The 22,625-nt window shown below is 41.0% G+C and overlaps 1 protein-coding gene across 10 annotated transcripts; it reads right to left on the reverse strand.

Moving 5' to 3' along the window:
• Nucleotides 1-99: 99 nt before the first annotated feature.
• Nucleotides 100-18,029, reverse strand: LOC110530456 (uncharacterized). 10 transcript variants are annotated; one of them, XM_090182467.1, is made up of 13 exons: nt 17,640-17,971; nt 17,203-17,336; nt 15,082-15,199; nt 14,682-14,797; nt 10,085-10,177; nt 8,738-8,787; nt 7,608-7,747; nt 7,407-7,485; nt 7,158-7,283; nt 1,947-2,036; nt 1,729-1,812; nt 1,231-1,387; nt 100-1,072 (listed from the first exon to the last, which is right to left on the reverse strand). In XM_090182467.1, the coding sequence occupies exons 4-13, from the start codon at nt 14,730-14,732 to the stop codon at nt 848-850; spliced, it is 1,095 nt and encodes a 364-aa protein (XP_090038593.1). In that variant the 5' UTR covers nt 14,733-14,797; nt 15,082-15,199; nt 17,203-17,336; nt 17,640-17,971; the 3' UTR covers nt 100-847. The 10 variants fall into 10 exon arrangements, with proteins under 10 accessions (XP_090038593.1, XP_090038592.1, XP_021469201.1 ...); XM_090182466.1 differs by having other exon boundaries at nt 14,640-14,797; nt 17,640-17,942; XM_021613526.3 differs by lacking the exon at nt 15,082-15,199 and having other exon boundaries at nt 17,640-18,029.
• Between the last annotated feature and the right edge of the window lie 4,596 nt (nt 18,030-22,625).

The raw sequence follows: 22,625 nt of genomic DNA on the forward strand, positions 1-22,625 counted from the left end.
CTGAGTAACTCAAACATAAAAACAATGTGGGCCCCATGCCATTTTTTGAATTGTGACTTAGTTCTCAAAGATTCTTATTTCAAAAAATATATTGCTCCATTATCTTTACACATATGGGTTTTTATTGTATATAAAAGAATCACTGATAAAGCACAATACAAACTTATAAGAATGACAAGAATAAGATCTAATGGGTATTGTGAATAGGTGAGCTATAAGGAGTGGTTATTATAGCACCACAAGACTCACTATATGTCTTCCGTATAATAACAGATGGGATATGAACACTATACCACGTACAGGAGTGACAAAAAATAGTAAATGGTGAATTATTGAGGCAACAATACAAGAATGAAAAGCTAAGTCCACAGCAAACTGCTCCATCTAGCAGCCATGTCTGATGAAATGGACATACAGTGAATTTGTTAAGCAGTGCAACTGGCTGCTTCTGCTCCCAGCAATGAGTAGAAACTAAACAAAAAACGAAGTAAAATACACAAATGCCGTTATCCTTTAAGGAAAAAATAAAAAAAGGCTGCACACTTGCTAGAGTATACACTTAAAATTACAGCAATAAACCTTTCAACCAACCACACCTTTTCACCACCGAAATAGGACAAAATAAAGAATTATGTATCACCATACAAACAGAAAATTGACAAAACTGAGAAGTCTTAAGGTTCATCTTCTAATTGATCTATTTTGTCTAGTCATTCCAAAAGAAAGCTAACAATTCAAGTGAGATAGAGGGATGGAGTTGATTGAAGCCTGTATACAGTAAGGTCGGTGCAGCATGGAGGGTTGGGAACAATGGAGGGTTGGGTACACAGATCCATGATTAGGTGACTCAATCACTGACATCCATGTCGTCCTCTTCGTGGTGGTCAACGTCCTCTTCGCGGTGGTCGTCACCATTGACTTTGGGAGTCCCAGTGCCATTGCCTTCCACTGAGTGAGGAGACTGGGCTCCGGAGTCCTGGTCGGAATCCTTCTTGTCCAGCCTCTCCCTCTCCTTCTCACTGTCGTAGCCCTGCTCTTCCTCATCATAGTCTCTGGTGACCTGCAAAGACATCTAGGACATTTGAAATGATTAAGTTTCATATTTCTGAACCGCATTTCATACGACTTGTTTTTCATTTAAATACAGCGAGTCACGCTAGAACTGAGGTCAAAAGCCAGAAGGAAGAATACATAACTTAAGACAAATCAGTTCCAGTCATTGCTGCTTACCTTCATGTCGCCTTTCTCTCCATCAGTTTTCTTTTCCCGTTCCTTATCTTTACTCCTTTCTTTCTTTTCCTTCCGTTCCTCCCGACTGCGGTCTTTATCGCCCCTGCGCTCTCGATCATTCTGTCTTTCCTTGTCCCTCTTCTTCTCCTTCTTATGTCTGTAGAGAGGAGAGGTTAAGATTATGAAAGATCTAAAAAAATTTTTTTTAAAAAATCTCAATCTAAAAATGTGTGTAGACAGTCCAACATTGTTTATATTCAGGTCCCTTAAAAGAAACCTTGATATTTGAAATCCAAATAAATTGAGTGCATGATTCAAGGGCATTCACACTGTAAAGAAAATGTCCAGAAGATCGTCTCATATTCACACTCTCAAAGTAGCCACCAAATCCACTGGCATGATTTCGAAAACGTGTCCCCTTCGGAAATGATTTTCTATGAGAAGCAATCAATAATAAAAACGGCAATAACGAGACCATAGATAGGCCAAAATATCCACCTTCTAGGAGAGGGAGTCCTGGAAACTTTCCTCTTGGGGGATTTCTTAGGAGATCGGCTGGTGCTGCGACTCTTCCTCCGCCTTCTGTACTCAACAGCAACAAAATGAAAAAATTAAAATGTCACAAGTAGTAAATATCTGACCAATCAACATGGTTAGGAGCATGGAAAAACAGACAAGTCAGACGTGTGGCTCTGACCCAAAAAAAATGCACTCACCGATCAATACTGCGAGACCTCCTGGTAGTGCTGTAGCTTTTCGGAGGTGTTTTGGTGCACTTTTTATCCCGCTCCTCTTTCTTCCTATCCCTGTGGTTCAGAGACAAGTTAGTTACATCTGATCAATATTTGGTATTGTATATACAGTACCTTCGGAAAGTATTCAGACCTTGACTTTTTCCACATTTTGTTACGTTACAGCCTTATTCTAAAATGGATTAAAGAAAGCAATTTGCTCAGCAATCTGCACACAATACCCCATAATGACAAGCGAAAACAGGTTTGACATTTTTGCTAATTTATTAAAAAGAACAGAAATACCTTATTCTTATTAAATATTCAGACCAAATGTTATGAGACTCAAAAATGAGCTCAGGTGCATCCTGTTTCCATTGATCCATGAGATGTTTCTACAACTTGATTGGAGTCCACCTGTGGTAAATTCAATTGATTGGACATGATTTGGAAAGACACACACCTGTCTATATAAGGTCCCACAGTTGACAATGCATGTCAGGGCAAAAACAAAGCCATGAGGCCGAAGGAATTGTCCGTATAGCTCAGAGACAGGATTGTGTCGAGGTACAGATCTGGGGAAGGGTACAAAAACATTTCTGCAACATTGAAGGTCCCCAAGAACACAGTGGCCTCCAACATTCTTAAATGGAAGAAGTTTGGAACCACCAAGACTCTTCCTAGAGCTGTCCGCCTGGCCAAACTGAGCAATAGGGGGAGAAGGGCCTTGATCAGGCAGGTGACCAAGAACCCGATGGTCACTCTGACAGAGCTCCAGAGTTCCTCTGTGGCAATGGGAGAACCTTCCAGAAGGACAACCATCTCTGCAGCATTGCACCAATTAGGCCTTTATAGAAGAGTGGCCAGACAGAAGGCACTCCTCAGTAAAAGGCACATGACAGCCCGCTTGGAGTTTGTCAAAAGGCACCCCAAGACTCTGGTCTGATGAAACAAAGATTGAACTCTTTGGTCTGAATGCCAAGCGTCACGTCTGGAGGAAACCTGGCACCATCCCTACGGTGAAGGATGGGGGTTGCAGCATCATGCTGTGGGGATGTTTTTCATCTGCAGGGACTGGGAGTCTAGTCAGGATTGACGGAAAAGATGAACAGAGCAAAGTACAGAGAGATCCTTGATGAAAAACCTGCTCCGGAGCGCTCAGGACCTCAGACTGGGTGAAGGTTTTACCTTCCAACAGGACAACGACCCTAAGCACACAGCTAAGACAAAGCAAGAGTGGTTTCGGGACTAGTCTCTGAATGTCCTTGAGTGGCCCAACCAGAGCCCGCACTTGAACCTGATTGAACATCTCTGGAGATCTAAAAATAGCTGTGCAGCAACATTCCCCATCCAACCTGACAGAGCTTGAAAGGATCTGCAGAGAAACTCCTTAAATACAGGTGTGGAAAGTTTGTAGCGTCTTACCCAAGATGACTCGAGGCTATAATAGTTGCCAAACGTGCTTCAACAAAGTACTGAGTAAAGGGTCTGAATACTTATGTAAAATGTGATTGCTAATATATAAAATTAAAAAAACGAACGTTTGCTTTGTCATTATGGGGTATTGAGTATAAATTTGGCCGTCATTGTAAATAAGAATTTGTTCTTAACTGACTTACCTAGTTAAAGGTTAAATAAATCAAAAGTTTGGAAACACCTCATTCAAGGGTTTTTCTTTATTTTTACTATTTTCTGCAATGCAGAATAATAGTGAAGACATCAAACTATGAAATAACACATACGGAATCATAGTAACCCCAAAAAGTGTTAAATCAAAATATATTTCATATACTTCAGTAGCCACCCTTTGCACACTCTTGGCATTCTCCCAACCAGTTTCATGAGGTAGTCACCTGGAATGCATTTCAATTAACAGGTGTGCCTTGTTAAAAGTGAATTTGTGGAATCTCTTTCCTTCTTAATGCGTTTGAGCCAATCAGTTGTGTTGTGACAAGGTATGGGTAATATACAGAAGATAGCCCTATTTGGTAAAAGACCAAGTCTATATTATGGCAAGAACAGCTCAAATAAGCAAAGAGAAATGACAGTCCATCATTACTTTAAAAGACATGAAGGTCAGTGAAAACGGAACATTAATATCTTTGAAAATGTCTTCATGTGCAGTCACAAAAACCATCAGGCGCTATAATGAAACTGGCTCTAATGAGGACAGCCACAGGAAAGGAAGATGTCTTGAGATGTTGCTTCAATATATCCACATACTTTCCCTCCTCAAGATGCCATCTATTTTGTGAAGTGCACCAGTCCCTCCTGCAGCAAAGCACCCCCACAACATGATGCTGCCACCCCCGTGCTTCACGGTTGGGATGGTGTCCTTCGGCTTGCAAGCCTCCCCCCATTTCCTCCAAACATAACGATGGTCATTATGGTTCTATTTTTGTTTCATCAGACCAGAGGACATTTCTCAAAAAATTACAAACTTTGTCCTCATGTGCAGTTGCAAACCGTAGTCGGGCTTATTTATGGCGGAGAGCAGTGGCTTCTTCATTGCTGAGCAGCCTTTCAGGTTATGTCGATATAGGACTCATTTTACTGTGGATATAGATACTTTTGTACCCATTTCCTCCAGCATCTTCACAAGGTCCTTTGCTGTTGTCCTGGGATTGATTAGGAGGCAGAATGCGTCTCCTTCCTGAGCGATATGACGGCTGTGTGGTCCCATGGTGTTTATACTGGCGTACTATTGTTTGTACAGATGAACGTGGTACCTTCAGGTGTTTGGAAATTGGTCCCAAGGATGAACCAGACTTCTGGAGGTCTACAAAAAAATTCAGAGGTTTTGGCTGATTCCTTTTGATTTTCCCATGATGTCAAGCAAAGAGGCAGTGAATTTTTAAGGTAGGCCTTGAAATAGATCCACAGGTACACCTCCAATTGACTCAAACTATGTCAATTAACTTCTTGGTGACTGGGGGGCAGTATTGAGTAGCTTGGATGAATAAGGTGCCCAGAGTAAACTGCCTGCTACTCTGTCCCAGATGCTAATATATGCATATTATTAGTAGTATTGGATAGAAAGTTTCTAAAAAAACTGTTTGAATGATGTCTGAGTATAACAGAACTCATATGGCAGGCAAAAGCCTGAGAAAAATCCAACCAGGAAGTGAGAAATCTGAGGCTTGTAGTTTTTTTTAACTGAGCCCCTATTGCAGATACAGTAAGATATTGGTTATGTTGCACTTCCTAAGGCTTCAACTAGATGTCAACCGTCTTTAGAAACTTGAATGAGGATTCTACTATAAAGGAGGGGCTCATAAAAACAGTACCGTCATTTCTGGACTATTAAGCACGCCTGAATATAAACCGCACCCACTGAATTAAAAAAATATATGTATTTTGTACATAAATAAGCCGCACATGTCTATAAGCCGCAGGTGCCTACCGGTACATTGAAACAAATGAACTTTACACAGCCGTTAAACGAAACACGGCTTGTAACAAAAATGTAAAAAATAGCAGTAAACAGTAGCCTACCAAGAAAGTCATTGGTCACTATCTTCCTCCTCCTGTGCACTGAAACCACTGAAGTCATCTCCTTCGGTGTCGGAGTTGAATAGCCTCAGAATTGCTTCATCTGGTGTTGGATCGCTGCCCTCTTCAACACGCAGCCGTCCAGCCTTTCGAAACCCGTTGATGATAGTGGATTTTTTGACAATGCTCCACGCTGTCAGCAGCTCTATTTCCTTTTCCAACAGCCAGAATGATCGCCTTCAACTTGAAAGCTGCATCATATGCATTTCTCCGTGTCTTTGCCATGAGGGTGACCATAATCAGAATGATGGGAAGTTTGAGCGCGCTCGATTTACATCACATTATGTGACGGTGCTCAGTTTTTGGCGGCATGAATCTTGTGAAAGCGGGAAAAATCCATAAATTAGCCGTGTCATTGTATAAACCGCGAGGTTCAAAGCGTGGGAAAAAAGTAGCGGCTTATAGTCCGGAAATTGCGGTAAGTGGTCTGGCAATGAGCCTCGGTCTCATGAACCGCTGTCACGAGAGAGTTAGCTCCCATTCCATTGCATTTCAACAGACAAAGGAATTCTCCGGTTGGAACATTATTGATGTTTTATGTTAAAAACATCCTAAAGATTGATTCCAGACTTAGTTTGGCATGTTTCTACGGGCTGTAACGGAACTTTTTGAACTTTTAGTCCGAAGTTCGGCGCGACCTGAAAGCGCTTTTGGATTTGTTTACCAAACGCCCCAACTAAAGAAGATATCTGGACATAAATGATAGACATTATCAAACAAATCAAACATTTATGGTGGAACTGGGATTCCTGGGAGTGCATTCTGATGAAGATCATCAAAGGTAAGTGAATATTTAAAATGCTATTTCTGAGTAATGTTGACTACCCAATTTGGCGGATATCTTTTTGGCTGCTTTGTTGTCTGAACGCTGTACTCAGATTATTGCATGGTTTGCTTTCTCCGTAAAGTTTTTTTTTAATCTGACACAGCGGTTGCATTAAGGAGAAGTTTATCTAAAGTTCCATGTATAATAGTCATATCTTTATCAATGTTCATTATGATTATTTCTGTAATTTGATGTGGCTCTCTGCACAATCACTGCATGTTTTAGAACTACTGAACGTAACGCGCCAATGTAAACTCAGATTTTTTTATATAAATATGAACTTTATCAAACAAAACATACACGTATTGTGTAACATGAAGTCCTATAAGTGTCATCTGATGAAGATCAACGGTTAGTGATTAATTTGTATCTCTTTCTGCTTTTTGTGACTCCTCTCTTTGGCTGACAAAATGGCTGTGTTTTTCTGTGGCTTGGTGGTGACCTAACAATCGTTTGTGGTGCTTTCGCTGTAAAGCCTTTTTGAAATCAGACACTGTGGCTGGATTAACGAGAATTTTATCTTTAAAATGGTGTAAAATACTTGTAAGCTTGAGGAATTTTAATTATGAGATTTGTTGTTGTTTTGAATTTGGCGCCCTGCACTTTCACTGGCTGTTGGCGAGGGGTTCTGCCAGTCCTAGAGAGGGTTAAACAAGAAATTTGTGGAGTGGTTGAAAAATGAGTTTTAATGACTCCAACCGGTGTATCTAAACTTCCGACTTCAACTATATATGGAATTAGAGTTGTGGTTAGATATGAAGATATGAGTGTGCAATTTGAGGATGAAGAATGGGTCAAGTCTGTGCTCTGTGGCTCACCTGGATTTACTTGGTGATGGTTTGCTCCTGTCTTTGGAGCGGGACCTCCCACTTCTCCTTCGAGGGCTCTTGGAGCGTCTCCTGCTCCTGGAGTGTGAACGTCGCTTAGACCTGCTCTTTGAACGCCTGCAGACCACGAAGATCACACAGACACGACATCAATCTCTACCCTCAATATAAATTTGAAAAAAACTTATTTTTTAACTCAATCCAAATAATTTCTGTCAGGAAAACAGATTTCGTGTTCACCTGTGTCTGGAGCGAGAACGGGACCTTCTGCGTCTGGACCTGGACCTGGAACGCGAGTGCTTCCTCTTGCTCTCCTTGTCTGCATAAACAAAACGTTAAAATTACTTTGGTACAGACAATAATAGCTTTTAGCTAGGGCTAATGGTAATTTATCTGAAGATGTAAGGTATGTTTTGGAGATGCAATGCTTTAGCTACTCACTGCCAGGCTCGATGGCAGCAGAGATTAGGGACTGGGCCTCTCTGACCCTCTTCATGGCCACTTCTATCTCTTTGTTGGAGGAGTCTGCCTTCAGGCCTGGATTCATGTTCATGTTCATCCCTACACCCATGTGGTTCATTCTGAAGAAGAGGACATTATTTTGTGGTGATTATAAACCGGGTAGTTTGGGTCCTGGATGGTGTTTGGCTGAAACAGCCACAGCATTCCAGTAATGTGTATATCAGACAATATACCTTGGGTATGATGCAAAACTACTTGTTTACTGTTACATTTATATTAATAACCGGTTTATAATAGAAATAAGGTACCTCAGGGGTTTGTGGTATATGGCCAATATACCACAGCTAAGGGTCGTCTTTGCGTTGTGCCTAAGAACAGCCCTTAAGCGTGGTATATGTAAGTAATAAGGACCCAGGGGGTGTGGCATATGGCTAATATACCATGGTTAAGGGCTGCTCTGGCCATTATAAACCGGGTGGTTCGAGCCCTGAATGCTGACTAGCTGAAAGCCGTGGTATATCATACCGTATACCATGGGTATGACAAAAAAAAGTACTATTTATTGGTCTATTTATGTTGTTAACTAGTTTATAATAGACACCTCAGGGGTTTGTGGTATATGGCCAATATACAACGGCTAAGGGCTGTATCCAGGTCGTGCCTAACAGCCCTTAGCCTTGGTATATTGGCCATATACCACACCTCCTCACGCCTTATTGCTTAAACATACCACACCCCCTCAGGCCTTACCGCTTAATTATAAACTGGGTGGTTCCAGCCCTGAATGTTGATTGGCTGAAAGCCGTGGTATGTCAGACCGTATACCACAGGTATGACAAAAATATTTTTACTGCACTAATTACTTTAGTAAGCAGTTTATAATAGCAATAAAGCCCCTCTGGGGTCCATGGTATATGGCCAATGCGTTGTGCCTAAGAACAGCCCTTAGCCGTGGTATATTGGCCATATACCACACCCCTTCCGTGCCTTATTGCTTAATTAGAACACACTGGAGTGCAATCCAACAAATTAATGGTTCATAGGTGTTACTGGAGGTAAGACATCAGACTAGCTTATGATGGGAATTTTCTAGAGACACGATGACTTACTTTGGATCCACCTGCGTCATAAACTTCAGAAGCTGCTCAGTGGGAAAAGACTGGGGAAGAAAAGTGTAAAATATATGATATACAAGTAAAACATATAATTTCAACATTTCCCTTTTAACACCAGCATTTGCGTGTGCATACAGAACACTATATACAAAAGTATGTGGACACCCCTTCAAATAAGTGGATTTGGCTATTTCAGCCACAAACATGGCTGAAAGGTGTATAACATTGAGCACAAAGCCATGCAATCTCCATAGTCAAACATTGGCAGTAGAATGGCCTTACTGTAGAGCTCAGTGACTTTCAATGTAGCACCATCATAGGATGCCACCTTTCCAACAGTTCACCAAATTTCTGCCCTGCTAGTGCTGCCCCAGTCAACTGTAAGTGCTGTTATTGTGAAGTGGAAAACACTAGGAACAACAGCGGCTCAGCCGCAAAGTGGTAGGCCCCACAAGTTCACAGAATGGGGCCGCAGAGTGCTGAAGAGCGTAAAAATCGTCTGTCCTCGGTTGCAACATTCACTACAGAGTTCCAAATTGCCTCTGGAAGCAACATCAGCATAAGATCTGTTCGTCGGGAGTTTCATGAAATGGGTTTCCATGGCCAAGCAGCCACACACAAGCCTAAGATCACCATGTGCAATGTCAAGTGTCGGCCGGAGTGGTGTAAATCTCGCCATCATTGGACTATGGAGCAGTGGAAATGCGTTCGCTGGAGTATGAATCACGCTTCACCATCTGACAGTCCGACAGACGAATCTAGGTTTGGCGGATTCCAGGCTAACGCTACCTACCCGAATGCATAATGCCAACTTTAAAGTTTGGTGGAGTATTAATGGTCTGGGGTTGTTTTTTTATGAGTCGGGCTAGGCCCCTTAGTTCCAGTGAAAGGAAAGCTTAATGCTACAGCATACAGTGACATTCTAGACGAGTCTGTGCTTCCAACTTTGTGGCAACAGATTGGGGAAGGCCCTTTCCTGTTTCAGCATGGCAATGGTTTGTCGAGACTGGTGTGGACGAACTTGACTCCCCTGCAGAGCCCTGACGGCAACCCCATCAAACACCTTTGGAATGATTTGGAACGCCGACTGCAAGCCAGGCCTAATTGCCAAACATCAGTGCCCGACCTCACTAATGCGCGTGGCTGAATAGAAGCAAGTCCCCACAGCAATGTTTCAACAGCTAGTGAAAAGCCTTTCCAGAAGAGTGGAGGCTGTTATAGCAGCAAAGGGGGACCAACTCCATATTATTGCACATGATTTTGGAATGAGATGTTCGACAAGCAGGTGTCCACATGCACTACATGACCAAAAGTATCTCCAGGTTGCAAGCAAACACTCACCTGGGGATTCATATTCATATTCATATTGGGGTTTGAAAACCCAAACGCTGCCATCGCATCCATGGAGGGACCACCGAAAGGATTGCCTCCCATCTAAAATGCAACACATCATTAACCCTTTCATTGTCTATTACTCTATTTTACAGACCATTGTCCCCATGGGGGAAATTTGTTGCAGTATCATGTACACCAGGGATCATCAACTAGATTCAGCCGAGGTCCAATTTTTTTCTTGAGTGGATGGTCGGAACATAATTACAAATCCTTTGTAGACTTCAAATCAACCGCAAGAATCCCAAACAGATATCATATTTGACTAAAACATAATCATTTCAAACCTTGCTTACATTTGTATACGATCATCTCTTTATTATGCATGAGAATACTTTGGAACAGATTTCCTAAATTTAAATCAATTAGAGCTGACTTCTTGGTGTTTTTACAGTCTTATGATCAACAACAAAAAAAAAGTTTTTTTTGTTCTTTGCTAATAAGAAAGCTTGGGGAGCCAAATAAAACCACCTGCAAGCTAAATTCGGCCGACAGGCTGCCGTTGGGGAACCCTGATGTACACATTTAAATGATATATATATATATATACCCGTGGTCATGTATATATATATGCCTGTGTTCACGTGAAAGTGGACTTATCAGGGCATGTTCCATTTCATTAACTTAAGAACCGACATTGTCTTATGTCAGATGGCGTCACTCCTACACAACGCTCGCTTTAACAATCTGTCTTGTAGGAAGTGAAACTCGTATGTAAATATGAATATTCCAGAGCATCCACCATTCAACAATGAAAACATAGGAACTATTTTTTTTATCACTACGCTTTTGTATCCATGAAACAGGCAGAATAATTACCTAAATGAAAATGAAATAGATGGAATAATAAAAAATAAACAAAACTGTGGCTATCTCCTGCACAAATAATGTGCAAGGACCTCGGTCGCCAGTGCAGTGACTTGATCAGCAGCTTTGCTAACTGTTGTAGCTAGCTTACTGACAATAGCTGGCTAGCTCTACCTTTACTGACATGAAAAGCTTGCTTAGCCTGGTTAAATTACCCTGAAGTTGTAGACATGCAGCCTCAAAATGAGTGACCGTTACCAGAAATCAGTCCGTAAGTCGGCATGTTTCTCTGCGATCGCTAACATTTAACTTGTAAGTAACTTTGTAAAATTGGCTCAGCTGACTACAGCAGCTGACTCGGGAGGCTACTGCAATGACTCACGACAGAACAGCTGCTTGAAACTCATAAAAGTTAGTATCTGTAAACCCCCCCACAACTAAATAAATAAAAAATAAAATGTTGTGACCAAATTTGTTTAACCTGTTGCGACTCTAGGGGCAGTATTTTCACTTTTGAAAAAAAAACGTGCCAATGAGTCCCCATTGAGCTGTGAATGTGCTATTAACCAGTTTACGCTTTCTACGTATTCCCCAAGGTGTCTACAGCATTGTGACGTAGTTTTACACATTTATGTTGAAGAATACCCGTAGGGGGCTACATTGCGCAAGTGGTCACATGATGCTCCCGGAGAAAATCTTGCATAAGTACAGAGGTAGCCATTATTCCAATCGCTTCTACTGAGAAACCAATTGTCCCGGTGGATATATTATCGAATAGATATTTGAAAAACACCTTGAGGATTGATTCTAAACAACGTTTGCCATGTTTCTGTCGATATTATGGAGCTAATTTGGAATATTTTTCCGGTCGATTTCTCAACCAAACGTGAAGAACAAACGGAGCTATTTCGCCTACAAAAATAATCTTTTGGGAAAAAATGAACTTTGGCTATCTACCTGGGAGTCTCGTGAGTGAAAACAGCCGAAGTTCATCAAAGGTAAACGATTTAATTTGATTGCTTTTCTGATTTCCGTGACAAGGTTGCCTGCTGCTAGCAAGGCATAATGCTATGCTAGGCTATCGATAAACTTACACAAATGCTTGTCTAGCTTTGGCTGCAAAGCATATTTTGAAAATCTGAGACGACAGGGTGATTAACAAAAGGCTAAGCTGTGTTCCAATATATTTCACTTGTGATTTTCATGAATAGGAAGATTTTCTAAGAAGATTTATGTCCGTTGCGTTACGCTAATTAGTGTCAGATGATGACAACGGTCCCGTTCACGGGATGGGGTGTCACTAGAGGTTAAATTAGAATGTTCAAATTAGCATTACTAGAGTAGTTTGCGAGCTAGCTTTTGTTTGAAGCATTTAACAAATTGTGTATGCAGCACTAAGTAGGTAAGCTTGTTGGTTAGCAGCAACCTTTCGCCTCTGGCAAGCTAATATTGATCAAATTTATGCTAGGTTTTGTGCCCAGTCAAACTTCAGAAATACCGCTCATTGAAGCACAAAAATCCATGCTAAATGTAAAATGACTAGAACTTCCTCACCAAAGAAACTTAATTATTGATCAATGTATTGTTTTAGCTGAGATTAATACAGACAGTTTAGAGGCAGAAATTAGGTTCAGCAGACGATGTTACCTAGGTAGCGTAAACTCAACCTATTACGTACAAATGTGCGTAACCGCGACATTCAAATGAGGCTTCAATGAAAACGAATGGGACTGTAGTAACTGTGTTGGCATCAAAATCTGGGTTGTGAACTATGTTTCGATTCAGCGTTGATTGACATGGTAATGGACTAACAGTATTGGAGAAAATATGAAAAAAAAACTGACCCCTCTGATGCTGTACGTTACATCATGACGTGTCAGCGCGCATTTGCAACTCATTTTGTGCCGTACAGCCTCTTTCCACCAGGGGTAGCCGTTCTCAGATGAAAATCATGCTTAACCATATACACTTTTCAGAAAATTTAATTATTCATGATTTTTGTCTAAATTAACTTCTTGGTGACAGGGGGGCAGTATTGAGTAGCTTGGATGAATAAGGTGCCCAGAGTAAACTGCCTGCTACTCTGTCCCAGATGCTAATATCTGCATAGTATTAGTAGTATTGGATAGAAAACACTGAAGTTTCTAAAGCTGTTTGAATGATGTCCGAGTATAACAGAACTCATATGGCTGGCGAAAACCGGAGAAAAATCCAACCAGGAAGTGAGAAATCTGAGGCTTGAGCCCCTATTGCAGATACAGTAAGATACGGCTTCCACTAGATGTCAACAGTCTTTAGAACTTTGTTTGAGGCTTCTACTGTGAAGTGGGGGCGAATGAGAGCTGATTGAGTCAGGTATCTGGCAGAGTGCCACAGGCTCTGAGGCGCGGTCACGAGGGAGTTAGCTCTCGTTCCATTGCTTTTCTACAGACATAGGAATTAGGAGAAGTAGGAGAAGTATATCTCTAATTCCTTGTATAACACTTGTATTTTCATCAACATTTATGATGAGTATTTCTGTAAATTGATGTGGCTCTCTGCACAATCACCGCATGTTTTAGAACTACTGAACGTAATGCGCCAATGTAAAATTAGATTTTTTTAAAATATAAATATGCACTTTATCGAACAAAACATACATGTATTTGATTAGATTTTTTATTGTGCAACATGAAGTCCTATGAGTGTCATCTGATGAAGATCAAAGGTTAGTGCTTAATTTTATCTCTATTTGTTATTTTTGTGACTCCTCTCTTTGGCTGGAAAAATTGCTGTTTTTCTGTGAGTTGGTGGTGACCTAACACAATCGTTTGTGGTGCTTTCGCTGTAAAGCCTGTTTGAAATCAGACAGTGTGGCTGGATTAACGAGAATGTTATCTTTAAAATTGTGTAAAATACTTGTATGCTTGAGGAATTTTAATTATGAGATTTTTGTTGTTTTGAATTTGGCTCCCTGGATTTTCACTGGCTGTTGGCGAGGTGGGACGCTATCGTCCCACATATCCCAGAGAGGTTAATATAATTATTGCTAATATTAAACTAATATTTCATGACTAGGGTGCCAATTGCATTTTTTTGCACGTCATTACTGCGAGCCATCATGACACTCAAGTCAGAACAGCTGCAGTTCACTTGTGAGGCTAATGTTAGCGCAGCCCTAAATCCCTCTTCAAATTCGACACAAACCTTCAAACCGGTATGTGATGAGACATTACATAAACTGTTTTATTTACATTTTAAAGTTGATTAGTTGGACAAATCGGGTGAAAAAAACTTTCCCCCTTTCAAGATCACTTCGTAGCCTTCGCTCCCCACCCAACATTTTTAAAAAGACCCGATGAAGCTCACTGCCTTCTTGAATTATGCAGAGATGGGCATCATGAAGGTCTCGTCATTAATTTTGTTGGAAAAGAGAGAAATTGTGCTTCACATTGGTATTTTTTGGGCACAAATATAAGGTCAATTGTACGAACCAAGGCGATGTACAAAAGTGAGTGAGTTTATGTTAGTATTTTCAAATGTTAGACAGCACATTGTAGCTAAACTACTTTTGATCTATCCCGTACCTTTTGCAAGATACGAGACAGATTAGCGCAGGCAGAATTGTTGCGCTATCTGACGTAAGACAATGAAGGACCACATAATTAAATTGATGTTATAAAATATAAAATATTGTATGTCTATGCTGAGGACCTACCTGTGGATAGGACATGGGGTTTGGTGTTGGGAGAAGTCCTACCTGTGGATTGGACATGGGGTTAGGTGTTGGAAGGAGACCTCCTCCGGACATAATCCCTGCAACAGCATTTGCTGGCGCCAGCAGTGACAAAGCCTTAGCCTCCTCTGGGATAACACCTACAGAAAAACAAAACAGGCATTATGGGAAGAAGAGAACGTCTACATCTAGAATCTACTAAAGAGGAGAGACATTTTGAAAAACAAAAAGATTACTTGCTCAGGTATTCTTCAAACAAACATGTGTACAGGTTTCAATACTGTTACCTTAGATAGCTGCTACATTTGAGAAGGTTTGTTCCCTTTATTCTTTTAATCATTGTAGATAGTTATTCTTCTAAGGTTGGGAAAAAAGTATATCACAATACACACTACTCCACTGAACTCTGCCAAGATTGTATCACCTGAAAGTGTATTTTAAGTCATGAACCAAACGTTAGCTAGCACAGCGGCTTCTCCAGTGGGGTGTGCTCTCAATTTTCATATAGATTGAACAAGCGACTCACGTTGGTGGCTTCACTACTAAGGAGCACAGAGAAAAAAAAAAGGAAAAAAAATCGAGATACACAAAACAAAAAGAATTTCAGAGAGTTGGAGGTCAACAGTAAATACTGTACAGTCAGTTTCTACTACTTACCAGCAATACGTAGAAAAACAACCTAGCTAGCAATCAAATTCTAGGTAGGCGATATCTACTCTCCCAATAACCTTACTTGTCACTGCATCAAATATGCTTAAAATTAATGCTTTTTGATCAAGTTTAATAATCAACTTGGCAACATTAGATTAGCTTGTTTTTCATGTCTGACTAATATAGGGCAAAAAAAAAAACTATGGTTTCACATCTCAATGTTACCAACGCTACCTAAAAAAAGAAACATACAATATCTTAATCAAGATGCAACGGGAAAAATAACATTTACATTTTTTTTTTTTTTTTTTACAGAAGACGCACAAACATACACACACCAAGACAGACACACATACGCACACACCCACAAAAAAAAACATTTAAAAAAATGGCACATGGGAGAGAGAATTTAGCTGCAGGAGACAAAACGGTTGGGTGGTATTTTCAGCAGGGCCTGGTTTACAGGACTGGCTGAGCCAGGAAAAAGAACTGTAAAACACAACAACAAAAAAGAAAGACCACTGTTAAAGAGAGAGCACTGAACCAGTTGCCATTGTCATGTGGGTGGATATCTAAGACAATTAACGACAACTAGATAGTCAGCAACCTTAAAGTACAGTATCACTGGTCAACATAGAAAACACACAGCCTAGTTATTTGAATCTGCCAATTTGAGGGACAGCGAGTGTTGAGTGAGTGCATCTAATTTTTAGCTAAATTAAAATTGGATACTAGATTGCAACTAGGGTTCACCCAACTCCCCAAACCAGGATGTGCCTTAAAGCTAAAGGTGAAAAAAGTATGAAATGCAGGTGTAGCAATAGCCGTGTCATTGAGATGTATGTGTATTGTTGACTGTTCAGTGACCATTTGGATCCAATGAGAATTAGATTGGATGTTATACAGGTCAGATTATTAAAATACCTATTTTGATAAATAGACGTGTGAGTAGTCAAATAACATGTTGTGTTATACATGTGATCTGCCTTATGGTAATATCTAACTACTGCATTCCACTTAAACTAAAAATACATAGAGAATAGAAAATGAGAGAAAGAAGGACACAGAAAAAAGAGAAAGAGAAGGGGTTGGGGGGCTGCTTGAATGCTTGCTGGCCTTTTGTAATTGTCTACAATCCCCTGTTGGCAGGCAGAGGACCACTTTCAGCCATCAAGGAGGGGGCTCTGCTTTTGCCTTCTCCACTACAACAAATCACACACACAAATAACAGAGATAAGTTTAATAGAGGATAGTCCAATATGGGGGAGAAAATAAAAAGCATGGTTAAGTTTTCATATACATGTAAGTTCCTCTCTGCTTTCTTTTTGTCTGCCCGTGCAGTCTGGGCTTGTTCAGCTCTCTCTGTCGAAGCAAGTGCCTGTCCCTAAAGCAGATCTTGGTATACTGTGATTACTGGTAAAGGGGTTGCGGGGGGTGGGGGTGGAGAATAGGCTCTGGAGACCACTAAAGACTTAAAGTCATCTGTGTTGTTTAGTGTCTATAAGTCCAATACATCATGGGTGGCATTATGACCTTACAGTGTGGCAGTAGCTTTATATAATAAATTATGTGTATGGTGGTTATATGTTTGGTATTTAGTTCCACAGTATACCATGGATATGGGTTGAGAGATCTGATATAGAAATCTCTCATTGTAATTAGCAAGGGGATTGTACAAGACACACATGGAATCATTTATCACAGAATCAGATAGGCTTGTCAGATCGAGAATGGATACTAGGATCTGAAATAGCTAGGACACATGCTTAAATAGTATCTCAAACCACAGGATCATAGAACTCCATCATGAAATTAATGGGCGCGTCACTCTCCCATAACTACGTCATACAGTCAAGGATCATTCATACTGAAGAGGGGAGAACAAAGCACCAACCTTCGGCAAAAGGGACAACGATCAGCGCTCTGTCCACGAAGACTGTGTTGGTCAGATGCTGAGAAACTCCCACGGACTCCGACTCTTGGAACTTCACAAAACACACACGCGACGTCACTGGCAGAGGCGATTCACTGCAATACGGTAGTTTGTAAGTTAGTTAGATAGCAACAACATAGTAGTAGATTGTGTCCAACAAAACACCCCTGAAGTAGCTAACCAACATTATCTTAGCTAGCCCATGTTTCGTCTAATATTTTGGGTACGGCTAGCTTGGGCCTCCGATGCTAACGTTAGCTAGCGTTAGCTAAACTAAAGTTAATAATAAACGTTACCTATATGGAAATCAACCAAATCACAAATTGGTAAGGAATTAAGTCAAATAAACAATAACGATGTCTAGTTTGCGACAAAAGTTAAACAAATTAGTTACTTACTCTGGTGGAAACAATTTGAGTTCTTCAATGGTTCCAAGAAACCCGAACAGCATTCGCATCTGCTCAGATGTTGTGCTTGGCGACACGTTCGTCACTTGCACTACGTTCGTGGTACAATTCATTTTTTTCACAATACAATTTTAAAAACAAATATATAAACAACTACCCCTCGATTTGAGAAGGCTTTTTTAGAAATGTACTTCGTTGCTGTCCTAGCCGAAGATGTTTTATAAACTCAAACGTTCATCCCAATGTGTTTCGTCGCCATGTTGTAAGCGTGAATACACATAGAAAAGAACGGCATGCGCACTGTGAAAATCCTGCAGTGATGTAGATAGTTTACACGGGCGTGGGATGGACAACTGGCGGCGGGAGGGCCGCCCCCCTTTTGAACGCCCTCTGACCAATTCAGTCAGGGTCTCAATTTACTGTTGTTGCAAGTTATGTAGAATAATATAATACACAAGGTACACTATCGTAATTTGGTTGTGAATCAGCAGTTTTTCTCTTATGTCAGCCACTGATAGCCACTCAATTAGTCCATGTCAGCTAACATTTTTAGATTTTTAAATTAGTTTAGCAGCCAGCTGATGTTGATAGTCAGTCTCACTCGGGTATCATATTTAAACCTGCAAACATTTCTCTCCACCCTATGGAAAAATGTGTAGAATTGCAGGAAATTAGATGTAAAACAGCACTTTTGCATCTCTGCCCAATGGCAAAATGAGTAGAATTGAATGAAATTAGCTATAAAATACAAAGTCTTCTCTCCACCCCATGGCAGAATGTGTACAATTGTACAAAATGAAAAATGTTCTCTCAGGTGTTAAGAGGGAGGCTGCTAAAATGTTTTGCTCGAAATGTGGTGGTGGGGGGTGGTACGCAGAGCAACTGACTGTAGCCCCTCATGATGAATTTTTTGGGGCCCCCACCCTGAGCTAGCGTGTAGTGTTTTGTTTCTTTATACATTTTTTATTAAAAGTACAAATTACAAATATCAGGCTCAAATATTTGTTATACAGATGATCAGCATTCAACAACTTACATCACAAGTAGTGTTAATGTGTGTTAGTAAAGGTCTGTCTCCCCCAGGAATCAAATTGTGAAATGTATCACATTTCTGTGGCATGTAATAAACAGTGAACTATACTGAAATAGATAGTGCAAGGCCAAGAGATATCTCGATCCCCCTGTTCAGATGGAAGTCATGATTGATAACAGACATTGAATATTTGAATATGTTATATCACAAAAGTGTTTTAGTGGTCTGTTTATATCACTTTACATCAGTAGGAAATAATAGAACATGGATGTATTCATGATTTTATTACAATATCTCAGTAGGGCTAATCACTGTTCATGTTAGATTTGTTGGTAACCAATGGCTTTGTTGAGGTCATTGATTTGAAAGTTATTAGGCTGACAAGTGTTATGTGGATATTGACTATGTTTTCAACCAGAATGGGTACAGTAACGTGTCAACTGAGACTTAGATGGTTTATGCAAATCTTTGCAGGAATGCAGTGTAGAAAATCAAAGCTCTCCTTTTATCCGCGTCAACAACAATAGGCCTTATATTCCCACCCAAAGCTTCACTCTGACGCTCAGTGTTTGTGTTTGGTACAAATCTGCCACAGCAACGTAACAATGGATTTGGTATTCATCTAAACGTTTTCAGAGAGTGAGTGTCCCTCTGTTCACAGAGTTTTTCATGATCAGCTGTGGCAGCCGTTTAGTTTGATGAAAAATGTATACTTTTGTGCCGAATACAACAGGTGTTACAGTGAAATGCTTACTTACAAGCCCTTAACCAACAATGCAGTTTTATGAAAAATAAGTGTTAAGTAAAAAATAGATAAATAAAATTAAAAGTCAAAAATCATTAAAGAGCATCAGTAAAATAACAATAGCAAAGCTATATACAGGGGCTACCAGTACAGAGCCAATATGCGGTGGCACGGGTTAGTGGAGGTAATTGAGGTAATATGTACATGTAGTTAGAGTTAAAGTGACTATGCATAGATAGTAAACAGAGAGTAGCAGCAGCGTAAAAGAGAGAGGGGGTGCAATGCTTATAGTCTGGGTAGCCATTTTATTAGCCGTTCAGGAGTCTTATGGCTTGGGGGTAGAAGCTGTTTAGAAGTCTTTTGGACCTAGACTCCACTACCGCTTGCCATGCGGTAGCAGAGAGACCAGTCTATGACTAGAGTGGCTGGAGTCTTTGACCATTTTTAGGGCCTTCCTCTGACACAGCCTGGTATAGAGGTCCTGGATGGCAGGAGGCTTGGCCAAAGTGATGTACTGGGCCATACAAACTACCCTTTGTAGTGCCTTGCGGTCAGAGGCCAAGCAGTTGCCATAGCAGGCAGTGATGCAACCAGTCAGGCAGGATGCTCTCGATGGTGCAGCTGTAAAACTTTTTGATGATCTGAGGACCTGTTTTAGTGGTCGGTCTTTTCAGTCTCCTGAGGTGGAAAAGGCTTTGTTGTGCCCTCTACACGACTGCCTCAGTGTGCTTGGCCATGATAGTTTGTTGTTGATGTGGACACCAAGGAACTTGAAGCTCTCAACCTGCTCCACTACAGCCCCGTCGATGAGAATGGGGGCATGCTCGGTCCTCCTTTTCCTGTAGTCCACAATCATCTCCTTTGTCTTGATCACATTGAGGGAGAGGTTGTTGTCCTGGATCTTTATACATAGATACATAGATGCATGCTTACTTCTAGTCCACGTGAAAATATGTTAGGTATATTTATCCCTTGAAACCTGCCCCTTTGATCTGTGAATTATACTATTTGTGATTTATCATTTGTTAGTGATGTAATTGGATACTAATGATTGTTTATTTATCATTGAGGCTACTTGCTTATTGTGCTTTGGTCCGAGTTTGAAGTTGCCTGTGTCTGTCTAAAAAAGCAACCAGCTATAATCCAGGTAGCTAGGGGCTTAGTACTCTGGACATGTGCAGAGGACAATCACCACATTGTTCTTTAGTCTCCTGGGAAAAAGCAACCCGCTCATATGAGGACAGCAAATTGTGTGCCCCTGGCAAAGTTCTGATGGCTACCTCTGTTCCTTACAAAATAACTGTCAAAACAAGTTTGTTTGCCATGATGCTATCAATTACATTTTTCACACTACACAAAATAGTACCCAGTATTTTAATATGAACATGATTAATGTTGGTAAAAACAATTTGACATCTACAGTGTTTAGTTACTGATGTGCTGCAAAACAATACACAACCTTGTGTTGTATTTTTTAGACACATTTCCCTACTTTAAAATCCTGACTAATGTTACTTGTAGACATACCCAAAATTATTTATTTATCATGAGAGGGCCATAAACAGTACCAAGTAATGCTTATGTCGGAAAGATATCAGTTTGTCTCTGTGAATGGTTTGTCCTCTGACAAATCAACTGTAAATTTCGATGTTCCTCAAGGTTCCGTTTTAGGACCACTATTGTTTTCACTATATATTTTACCTCTTGGGGGTGTCATTCGAAAACATAATGTTAACTTTCACTGCTATGCGGATGACACACAGCTGTACATTTCAATGAAACCTGGTGAAGCCCCAAAACCTGGTGAAGCATGTGTTTCAGACATAAGGAAGTGGATGGCTGCAAACTTGTTCTAGGTCCTGTTGAATCTGACAATTAATCTTAATGGTTGTACAGTCGTCTCAAATAAAACTGTGAAGGACCTCGGCGTTACTCTGGACCCTGATCTCTCTTTTGAAGACATATCAAGACTGTTTCAAGGACAGCTTTTATCCATCTACGTAACATTGCAAAAATCAGAAACTTTCTGTCCAAAAATGATGCAGAAAAATGTATCCATGCTTTTGTCACTTCTAGGTTAGACTACTGCAATGCTCTACTTTCCGGCTACCCGGATAAAGCACTAAATAAACTTCAGTTAGTGCTAAATACGGCTGCTAGAATCCTGACTAGAACCCAAAAATTTGATCATATTACTCCAGTGCTAGCCTCCCTACACTGGCTTCCTGTCAAGGCAAGGGCTGATTTCAAGATTTTACTGCTAACCAACAAAGCATTACATGGGCTTGCTCCTACCTATCTCTCTGATTTGGTCCTGCCGTACATACCTACACGTACGCTACGGTCACAAGACGCATGCCTCCTAATTGTCCCTAGAATTTGTAAGCAAACAGCTGGAGCCAGGGCTTTCTCCTGTAGAGCTCCATTTTTATGGAATGGTCTGCCTACCCATGTGAGAGACGTAAACTCGGTCTCAACCTTTAAGTCTTTACTGAAGACTCATCTCTTCAGTGGGTCATATGATTGAGTGTAGTCTGGCCCAGGAGTGTGAAGGTGAACGGAAAGGCTCTGGAGCAACGAACCACCCTTGCTGTCTCTGCCTGGCCGGTTCCCCTCTTTCCACTGGGATTCTCTGCCACTAACCCTATTACAGGGGATGAGTCACTGGCTTACTAGGGCTCTTTCATACCGTCCCTAGGAGGGGTGCGTCACTTGAGTGGGTTGAGTCACAGATGTGATCTCCCTGTCTGGGTTGGCGCCCCCCCTTGGGTTGTGCCGTGGCGGAGATCTTTGTGGGCTATACTCGGCCTTGTCTTAGGATGGTAAGTTGGTGGTTGAAGATATCCCTCTAGTGGCAAAGTGGCTGTGCTTTGGCAAAGTGGCTGGGGTTATATCCTTCCTATTTGGCCCTGTCCGGGGGTGTCATCGGATGGGGCCACAGTGTCTCTTGACCCCCTCCTGTCTCAGCCTCCAGTATTTATGCTGCAGTAGTTATGTGTCGGGGGGCTAGGGTCAGTTTGTTATATCTGGAGTACTTCTCCTGTCCTATCCGGTGTCCTGTGTGAATTTAAGTATGTTCTCTCTAATTCTCTCCTTCTCTCTTTTTTCCTCTCTCTCGGAGGACCTGAGCCCTAGGACCATGCCTCAGGACTACCTGACATGATGACTCCTTGCTGTCCCCAGTCCACCTGGCCTTGCT

Source organism: Oncorhynchus mykiss, chromosome 8 (assembly GCF_057628025.1).
Source record: "Oncorhynchus mykiss isolate SJ-2025 chromosome 8, ASM5762802v1, whole genome shotgun sequence".
In the NCBI taxonomy this organism is placed as follows: domain Eukaryota; kingdom Metazoa; phylum Chordata; class Actinopteri; order Salmoniformes; family Salmonidae; genus Oncorhynchus; species Oncorhynchus mykiss.

Excerpts from the sequence above, each read along its gene's own strand:
- LOC110530456 (XM_021613523.3), bottom strand. The coding sequence starts at position 17,761 with ATGAATTGTACCACGAACGTAGTGCAAGTGACGAACGTGTCGCCAAGC. Across the intron at positions 7,486-7,607 it reads TGCTGCCATCGAGCCTGGCA|ACAAGGAGAGCAAGAGGAAG; the intron begins GTGAGTAGCTAA and ends TTGTTTATGCAG. Across the intron at positions 1,073-1,230 it reads GAGAGAAAGGCGACATGAAG|ATGTCTTTGCAGGTCACCAG; the intron begins GTAAGCAGCAAT and ends CAAATGTCCTAG.